General features: G+C 41.7%; 1 protein-coding gene across 1 annotated transcript; it reads right to left on the bottom strand.

Moving 5' to 3' along the window:
* Positions 1 to 4,626: 4,626 nt before the first annotated feature.
* LOC306947921 (alpha-1-antitrypsin-like) lies at positions 4,627 to 9,524 on the bottom strand (the record flags this gene model as incomplete). Its single annotated transcript, XM_079537382.1, has 4 exons — positions 8,873 to 9,524; positions 7,751 to 8,021; positions 5,810 to 5,957; positions 4,627 to 4,833 (listed from the first exon to the last, which is right to left on the bottom strand). Exons 1-4 carry the CDS (start codon positions 9,519 to 9,521, stop codon positions 4,627 to 4,629), a joined length of 1,275 nt encoding a protein of 424 aa, XP_079393508.1. The 5' UTR covers positions 9,522 to 9,524.
* Positions 9,525 to 10,275: the final 751 nt, after the last annotated feature.

Below are 10,275 nucleotides of genomic sequence, written 5' to 3' on the forward strand. Positions count from 1 at the left end.
CCACACAAGGCCCTAAGTGTCAGTATATGCTCTGTGTTACAGGTTTTGACTTTGTTTCTGGTTACAGACTGAGTCCTCCATGAGTGATGACTTTGACATGTGGACTAGTACACAGGGGTTTGGCCACAGCTCCTTCTGCCTAGCTGTAGTAGACATCTTCAAGGGGAAAAATGTTTTTAAATAGTTATTTTTCATGTAACTAGGAAGAAAGTGATCAGCTAGAGGTTTTAGCTGTGTTTTTGTCTCCTCAGTGAGGCACTTACATTTCAGTGAACAGAGGCAGGCTGATGATGCCTTCCACCAATTTGTAGCTGACTGCCTCATTTACTGGAGATAAGATAGAATAAATAATGATGAAAAAAGTGCTTTTGGTCAAGTTGCTAAACATCTAGTGACTGAGTAACAGAGTGTCGGCATGTCAGATAAGATAAGGGGGCAAAGAAAAGAAGTTTTGCATTGCCTTCCTCTGTTTTCAGGGTGAAAGATTAAAGCTCTGCTGGTGAGACAGGTTTCTTCTGACTGCCCCAGCCAGGGAAACCTGTTAGCACAGGAGTGGTCAGCCAGCAGGTCCCTGGTTGCAGGACAATTCTCCTGACTGCTGCTTTGCTTCATTTGCCTGTAGGATGTGATGGTGGTGAGATCCTCATTTCCTCAGTCTCCCTGTTTTCATTTTCACTGTGAAGCAGGCCTTTTTTCTATATCTGTGCCTTTTTGTTAAAATCATTATGTACTCTGTCTATAAATACAACACAAGATGACATCCAGAACAGCTTTGTGATGAGGACCCAGCATGTAACAGTGTGCAAGACTTTTGCTTCTCTTCCCTTTTCAGTGACCCTTGGGACTGCTAGTGTGTCTGATGCTGCCTTGTATGCAAAGATGAGAATTTACCAGCAGCCTTACTGGTACCTCATCATTTTTTCCCAAGAACTGTAATTGGTCTAGTTACAAAACTAAGACATTGTACAGATTACTTGCAGTTAAAACTAATACATGGAAAGGTTTTAGTAGTCTCCCTGGTGTTATGATCACCCTTTCTCTGCCCTGCTTGATCCTTAGGTTTGTTTCCCTGAGGGAAGGGCACAGTGGGACAGCTGCATCCTGATCCTCGATGGGAGGAAGGTGAAGGTACAAACTCCAGGGTCCAGTTGGCATCACTTTTATATGCTTTCTATTTTTCTGTACACTTTGCTCCTTCATTGGTTCACAGATCCCCACACAATTGATCTTACTACCTGTGGTGTGCCTTTCATGCACTGAGCTCTCAGTCTGTGTTCTGTTTATCTCCAAGTCTGGTTTTACCCAGCTTCAGAGGCTGCAGTTTTTTGAAGGTCAGTTACTGTGCACTGATGAGCTGTTTACAGCCCTGAGGCCACCAGTGTCATTCTGAGCCTGAACTCTCAAATCTCTTTATCATCACTCTGCACCTGTACCCTTTCATTTCTCATTCTAGGTCCATAGACAGAACACATGTCCATTCTTGATAATTACTGGTAATAGAGATCTGTATTTCTAGTGATGCATAGTTGTTATACAATTATACAAATCCAAGGAAAATAATAAATTAGGTAACAATATATATCCAGTACTGTTACACATAAAGAGGCTAAGACAAAACTCCAGGCAGCCCACATGTAGTCAAGCAGAGCCTGACAGATGGAGAGATGCGCACCCCGTGCTCTTGCAATGAAAAGGGGCTTTCTATCTCACCAGAGTTTAGCCAGGTCACCAAAGCCTGGGATGGCCATGAGTGCAGCTTTGAGCCTCACCCCTTGCTGTGTCAGTAGCTAATGAATGTGGTCCCTAATTACTTCTGAGAGGCCTCTCTTCTTCACTGACAATTACATCAAAGGGAGCAACTCTGTGGAGGGAGAGGGCTGGAAATCTGCATTTTTGCCCAATTTTTCCCACTGTGCTGTAAGCACAAAAGGACTGATTGGCAGGAGGCAAAGGGCCCTGTAGCCACTCTTCCCCAGTTTTTGGGAGAAGGAGGAAAGTGAGTACTGCCTAGCCAAGCCAGCAGCATCCACCTCCTGCAGGAATGGTGCTGATGGTGGGAGGGGAAAATGTTTGCAGGAGGTGGAGTGGGAGGCTGTGAACAAGAGCTGGTGCAGAGAGGAAATACAAAGAGCAAGCGTAAAAGGGAAAATCTGTTTGGTGATGTTCATTGTGATGAGAGCAGGATTCTGAGAGTAGGACTTGGTGGTTGGAGGAGAGATGAGGATGGGACACATAATAAACAGCACAGCATGGACGTAGGCAGGGAGCAAGCTGTCTGCTGCTCTTTTGTGCTGAGTGTGGTGCCTGCCTCTAATTCAACACTGTCTCTGGCAAATCCTGCAGTGGAAAAATCATAGCAAGGTGTCAGTAAACCAGGGGCTGCTGCCTGATGAAGCAAGTCTGGCAGACAGCTCCCCAGCACTGATCATGACACTGGCAGGAAATATCTTGTGAGGATGGCAGACGCCCATTGCTGGCTGTTGCCACTCTGTTCTCCCATGGTTGGCACCTAGACTTTGCATTGCCTGCTGTCTCTGCAACCTCCGCAGCTCAGAGAGGTTATCCAAGAGAGACATTGCAGAGCACTAGTTCTGCATGGCAGCATGTTTGCCTCTCTTTCCTTCCTAGAGCCCTGCGGTCTCCTTTTTTCCTTTTTTTCAGAATGTAGGAGAAAAACAGAACTCCCACATCCTGCTTGTGACTGGGGCATGCGTCTGTGAGGGTAGGAAGGAAAGCAGTCTCTTTCCCAAAATAGATATTTATGGCCTGAAAAAGCTGATTCAGCTGATGTGGGGGATTCTCTTGATCTTCAGCTCTTTCCCAGTATCATGTGGGAACAATCGTCTTTCTACTACGTTCTATTTATAAGTATCCATTCCAAAATGGTTTACGAGCAAGGGAACAAGGTTTAGCCTTGTGATTGCCACAGATAATTGTGCATCTGGGACATTGTGTTTCTTCCACATTTGTTGATGTGAACCACAAATCACACTCAGATCAAATACGTCACTTTTTTTTTTCATCCAGAGAAAATTGGCATGGTTCTCAGGTGCTCAAGAAATCTTACTTGAAGATATGACCTCATCGAACCTCTATGTTTCACTGTTGCTTCTCTGTATGTCAGTTAACAGTAGGAGTGATAATGGCTAAGACTGGCCCTGTTAATTCTGTATTATGCAGTTATATTTCAGAAAGATGACAAACCTGCGTGGTCAGACAGGTTGCCTTAGGAATTATTTGTGTGTGTGTTGGGCCACAGAGCCACTGTAACAGATGGAGGTGAGTGCAGGAAGGAGCCAGGAACATTGTGTAGTGTACATGTATCTCATTCACTGGGATTCCTGTGTTAAGTCCTTGGTCATAAACTTTTCTTTTCAGGGATTATGAGCAGTTAGACAAAAAACCCAACCGAGAACCAATTGTGACAGTCAACAGGAGAATTTTTATTAGAAACACAGAACAGAAAGGGAAATTTTCTTTTGGCGGTAAAGGAGAGACAGTACTTTGGTCTTCCTTATGTGTGTCAGGCTGAAAATCACCCTTGCTGTAATTTCAGAGACTGTTCAACATATGGCTGAAGCTTCTTGCATCCCAAGCCATTTGGCTGCTCCTACAGTGTTTTCTGATGCTGTGATACCATTTCACTTGCTTCCAAAACTGCAGTTGAAGTTAAGAGTTAGCTGTGTTCTTGTACCCATTTTCAAAGCAAGTCTGTTGAAAGAGGTTATCATTCTGCCCTCAGGCTGTTCTAACTCTCATAATTGGCTGTCAGCACTCCATGAGTCTGGAGATCTGCTCACAGGGTGATACCTACATACCTACCTTGGTAGCTATGGAAGGATGGCACTCTGCTAGACCCTAATTAGGCGTTTTCTACAAATCTCATCTGACAATATGCTTGGGTAATTGTTGTCCAAATACCTCACCTGCTCATCTGGCTACATCTTCCTGACCACTGATGGATGCATGTGTGAAGAGTCAACTACTAACGTGTGCTAAGTCTGTCAAATAGACAATACTTGTTTGGAAGTCCTCGGGCTGAAGAAAAGCTCTGTTTTGAGCTGAAGGAAGGTTTTCCAGAAATATTTGCTGCTATATTAACGCAAAGTGATGAATGATTTATGGAGAAGAGACTTCTCTGTGCCTGCTGGAAAGTAACTCCTCATGTACTCAGTGTTAATGGAAGCTTCAGTCTCCCATGACCCTACTTTGTTGATTCAGCTTTTCTCATTTCTTATTTACTTGCTTATGTATTTATGGTAAATTACAACTGCTTAAGCTTTGTTTGCAGAAGTGTTAATCATTTAATCTGATATTCTGACTGACAATGAATTGGTAAGCAGGAGTCTTCCATTGTTATACAAACATTTATCTCTGAATACTGTCGAATCTTAACAGGTCTTCCCTTGTTTCTCAGTCAAATAAAAAGTCATTCTTTGGTAGAAGAATTTAAAACATTTTTTCATACTTCCTCCTAAGAAAGTGTCACAGTCAGTACCTAGAATTTCTGGTAATGACCTAGAATAAAAACTCCTCCTGGAAAAAAGCTGTATGCTACACTGGTGCAAATAGAAATAAGCATCATGCAGTTTCACATCTTCTTTAATTAGTAACAGTAATTAGAGTTCATATCTCACTTCTGTTAGTGGTAGTTGGGTTAGCTATTTTTCCTATGAAGAGAGTACTGTTTGTGTCTCTGTCAAAAATCAGCATCAGGAAGGGACGGTTGAATTCAATGGCTGGAGCACGAGTGAGGGCCATTATTTTAGGAGCAATTGTTGCTGCTGCCTCAGTTCCTCTCTCATCAACATCCAGAGCAGCCTTATGGACAACCTAGGAAGAAAGAAGACAGAAGACGCAGTCATTTGGAGCAGTAACAAGCCACATGAAAGATGAACCAGGCTCCATTTACATCACTCCTCCTTTGGAGGATCCTCCACAGGAGGACTAGTAGGAGCAGAAAAGATGTGAGCTGCATTGCTATAGGCAGCTGCTTTAAATGAAGACCAGGACAGAGCAGCAGAAATTCTCTCAGCTCCTCATGAGATAAAGAAAAAGAGAACATACTGTGCTCTTATGCTTGGGTCAAATGCTTTCATTTGCCCAATTACATCTGAAGAAAAGAGGCAGCTGAAGAGGAGGAAGGGGGATTATTTAGGTAAATACAAGACAAACTGCCACTTAAGAATTAGAAATTAAAAAAAAAAAGAATTTAAAAAAAAAAGAGAGTCTCTTTTATCTAAATTTCATCCCTTAATCTTGAAATTTTCCTTGATCTTCCTTTCCCTTGTGCTTTCCCAGTTTTTCCTCATTATGCTGACATAAGCGAGGTGCCTGTGCCCAGCTGCCCCCCAGACCTAGTAGAGCTTCATTCCTGCCTTCAGCCATTCTGGCCCAAAGTAATCAGAGTGCTGCTCTGTCTCTTGTCCACTTTCCAGGTACATGTTAAAGGGGGTCAGCTCTGCACTTCCAAAACTGACTCAACAGAGCAGTAGGGTTGGCTGAGGTGGGGCTAGGAACAAATAATGGCTCTTCCTGAGAAGCTGACATTTGGTGTTCTTCTCATGCTCTAGATACAACCTGGGAGATCTTGAAAGCAGCCCTGGGAAAAAGAACTGTGCAGCAGACTAATCTGATCATTGTCATTGGCAGCCAAATTCCTCTCAGTTGTAAACTTACAGACTGAAGCCAGGATCATCCAGGATATGGGAAGCTGGAAAGCCAAGAGCTGTGTTTAACTGATGTTTCTGCACACCACAGGGGTGTGTGTGTGTGAAAGGAAGAAAAAGGTTGGTGGCAACAGACTTACTTTAGAAACCTTCAGCTCTGGAACACCAGTGATGCCAGAGAGATCTGCCTGGTTGGTGAACACGTCCACAATTCCCATCTTGCTAAGTATGTTTGTTATTTCATAGCTCCCAGAGATAGAAAATTTGGGGAAGTAGAGCTGTATTTTGCTGTTGGGCAGAAGAAAAATACAGAGGGTGGTAAGAGATCTTTTGCAGAGGTAAATGTTCATGGGAAAGCTGTGTCATTCCTATGGGTGTCAAATACCAGGGGGCTGGACCAGCCATAAAAATAGAACGAGCACTAATCTGTTGGCTTTTCTTACAGATGCTGTAACTCACAGTAATAACAGTGATATTTATCTGGTGTTTTCCTTTAGCAAATGTGAGAGCACTCAGCAGAGGAGAGCAGTAATGAGAGTCTCCTTACAGTTAGGTAACGTGAGACACAGAGGTGACAGCCCATATCACTCAAGCAGGGAGGGGCATGAAATAGGGTACATACAGATCTGCCTGGGGAAAGATGTGATAAACCCCAGCAATTCAAACCAAAGTAGTGCTTTGGCATCACTCAGGGGGAGGTTCTTCATCCTGACACCTGCACAGGGCACCTCATCTTCTCCATTTTCTAATGTCTCTCCTCTGGACACTTGCTGTGATAGAGCCTGTGTTCAACAGTGAGCAGCAGATAGGTAGGGTAGACATGCTGAACAAGTTCTGTCCAGCTCCAGAGATCAAAATGTATTCCCCAAGTTACTCCTGACAGAATTTATGTCACCTCCAGACTATCTGTGTGCAACTCCTGCTTGCTATGCTTTTCACTTGATTTCTTTCACATGCTGTCTAGGGGGCTTTAGAGCAGGATTTGCCTTTTAAGTAAATCACATCTTCTGTCTTTCCCCGGAGCGAAGTGAACAGAATTCAAGACCTACTGCTGCTGCCTTTCTGTGTTACTGTCCAGTGTAGGATCAAGCTTATTAGCACTAGAATAATCAAACTAGAAGAATCAAAATTGCCTTTTGGTTCTCTCTATTTCCTATGAAGAACGTATGTATATGTTGGACTTGAAAGTGCTTGCACAAGTAACTTATTTAGATATGAGTTTTCCTAATTTGCACCTGAGAATTACATTTTTATTTTTCAGAGCTGAGGCATCACATATTAGTTCATATCCAGTTTGTTACCCATTATGTCTTTGTTAACTGTGTCAGTATTTCTATGGCATACACCAAGAATCATGGGTGTGAACTGCCAAGTCTTGTTGAGAATCAGGGCCGAGCTTGGTAAATTAGGCACATATCACCTTGATATTACTCATCAACTGGTGCTTAGATTTTTTTCCTCTCAGTCAAATAATATTGAGATACATACTAGCTGATGCTAGTTTCAGTGGTAGGAGCTGACAAAATCTCCTTAGATTTTAACAGTTTCAGAAACGGAATTCCAGAAAAATCAGGCGACCTGTAATCAGTCACCAGCCTGCTCTAACAGCCACTGGGTAATGCAGGGGTAAGGACAACATCTGAGTAGGGCATATTATGAATTAATACAAAGTCATCTTTTATTTAGGGTTTAGACATATTTCTGAGTTATATGCCTCAGTGACACATATGAGGTAGAATATATTAACTGAGATGCGATTAGAGGTTTTGCTTTAAAACTGCCACTTTCTCACTCAGGCAGTGGACTGTTTCAGAAATCCTATATGGGATTACTCTTCAGCACTCTCAAGACCCCCTCAGGGTGGTTTGTGCTCTGGTGGGGGAAGCATAAGGTCACTTAGGCATAAGCCCGGGAATAGTTAAATACTAACTAGCTGCAATATTTTTATAGCTAGGATGCACAAGAAAAAAAAAAAAATAGCCCACTCAGTTATCAGAATCAGCCAATCTGTAGTATTGCGTTTCCAAAAGAGAGAAAAAAAGCATAGATCTAGGTCCCGCTGCAGCTGACTGGCAGATTACCTCTTGAATAGATGGTCTGACCATTTCTTGACTCTTTCCTTGTCCAGAGTTTGCTCTAACTGCTTCATTTTCCCTTTTGCTGGCAGAACTAGAAATGCAGTAGCACTTCCATTGTAATGAAGACGTACCACGGTGCAAGGCGGGTCCTCATCAAAATACAAGTCAAATGTGCCAACTTGATACATCATAGGAACTTTCACAGTAGTTTCAGCATCCACAAAGAACTCCCTCTCTTGAGTATTCTCTGGTTTAAAAGGCTTTTCCCAGTTGCCTGATACAGAAAGGGAAATGCAACTGAATGTCCCATGTCTCATCTTATCATAGATGGAATGTTATATAACTAATCGTATGCACCTATTCTTCCAATTCATAAATTCAGTTTTCAAACTTAACATTTTAAGATATATGTCACAGTAAATCAAGAATCTTTTACTCAGTCAAGAAAGTGTATTAGATTGTATTACTTCTCTCTTCAGATGATCTTAGTAATCTTTCTGTAAATTGTGATTTAAGGGCTCACCTGACAGCATCTGTATTCTGCATACATTTGATTTGTATTAACTTTAACAAAAGTCTCTGTCTGTAGATAAAATTGATGTAGGATCCTATATTTGAGTGCTGGTGTGTCAAGCTTAATACCACATAGTGAAATCCACATCGGAAATACTGTTCCTTAAAATGCCTTCATCTGATCATCAGTAGCTTCTTTCATATATAAATATGTTTGTTTGTATATATTCCAAGGACTTCAGAAGGAAAAAATAGGATTTTATAGTATATAACAAATTAGGCCAGTGAACAGTGCATGCTTCTACAGACTTCTATAAGATTAGATATGCATTTATTGAAAACTAAAAAAATGTGGGGCAACTGGAGCCATGAAAGTGTCTAGGGCTGAATAGGGCTGCATCCCAGAGCACAGTTCCTGCATCGGCCTTGAGCAGAGCTCAGCCTTCAGGGTCTCTTTGCGCAGGGTTCTACTGCTCTCCTTGGCCCAAGCACACCACATGGGCTTCAATCCCATCAAAGAGGATTTGAAATTTCTGCTGGAACAATTTCCCAGTGAGGCAGCTGATGAGATCACTTAATAAAAACAAATAACACAAACATTAAATGACTTACCTCTAAAGAAAACAAAGCTAGCCAGGAGCATTACAGTCTGTGGATCAATTTCCTTAACCAAATTAGTAATCTTCCCTTGTGTTTTCTTCTCTACATAATCATTGATCTCCTTCTCAGCCTCTGTGGGATTGTTGAAATCAGTAGCTAAAACCTCTAATTGATACAAAGGTTTGGCATCATCTAAAAACTTTTCTAGTGGTTTCAGCTTCTCTGTTAGAAAGATTGCATTCCCCATGTTGAGCTGTACCCCACTCTCAGGATGGCTCAGCATGTGCATGAGATTGTGGAAGCCTTCATGTATCTCTTTCTCCTGAATTTCTGTAAGGTTAAAGGCAAGTCCTTCCAAGATCTGAATCTTGGTGATTGACCTAGCCCCCAGGGCCAGCATTGCAAAGGCAGTGGAGATGCTTACAGGAGAGAAGAAAATGTTCTTATTAGGCTCTTCCAGCGCAACTTCATTTAGAAATTTAAATGCAAAGTCAGCATTGTTTGGCACTAGCTTGAGGCAAGCAGCTGCTTCAGCACTGTGATGTATATGATAGTTAGGTTCATTTGGATCACGTCCATTGTGGTGGCTGGCTGTAAGCTGACCATAAGCAAAAGCATGAAGCCCAGCCAGAAGCAAACATATATAAAATACAGTCTTCATCTTCTTGTATTAAAATTCTATGGAGAAAAGGAAAATTTATGATTAAGATAAGCTAATTAATCAAATAGAAAGAGTTATTTTGTCATTCTCACTAAAAAAGAGCTCATGTTTTTCTCATCTTAATTTCCTTTAAAAGAAAAAAATAAAATAAAATAAAAAAAATCTTTCACCAGACATGATCTTTTTTCTTTTTTTGTTGTTTGTTTTAATTTCCCCTGGCCTTCTGACAAATCTTCCAGAACTCTTTCTGCCTCACACTAAATGCCCACAAAGGCAAAATTCAGCACTGATTTGCTGAATACACAGCACCCTCAGCAGGCCAGACAAGAGAGCATACCCCCACCAGAAAACATACCATGACTAATCATTGGAGGACTGCAATAGTACTGTGCTTTTGACAATAATGGTCTAAGATAATTCCTGGAAAGAACATCACAGAGCAAGTCTGGATGTTCTGCGAGTAAGGAAAGAGAGAGGAAATTCACACAAGTGGACAGACAGCAGTAGCTCTGTACAAATAGAACTGGAGTAGTTAGGTCCAGAGATCTTTAAATAACCTTTTGGTCAGGTTGATAAGGCCCTTCATTTCAAGAGAGAACAAAACAATGGTGGCTGTAGCAAACCAAACATGAAGCTCTATGTCTCTAAGGAATAGGTTCTCTTCCTTTCTCTATAAAAACAATATGACACTTGAAACATTACTTTGGGTTCTTATTTTATCTCTTAATAGACAAACCAAACCATTGGAGAGGAT

Source organism: Tetrao urogallus (assembly GCF_951394365.1).
Source record: "Tetrao urogallus genome assembly, chromosome: 6".
NCBI classification, from domain to species: Eukaryota; Metazoa; Chordata; class Aves; order Galliformes; family Phasianidae; genus Tetrao; species Tetrao urogallus.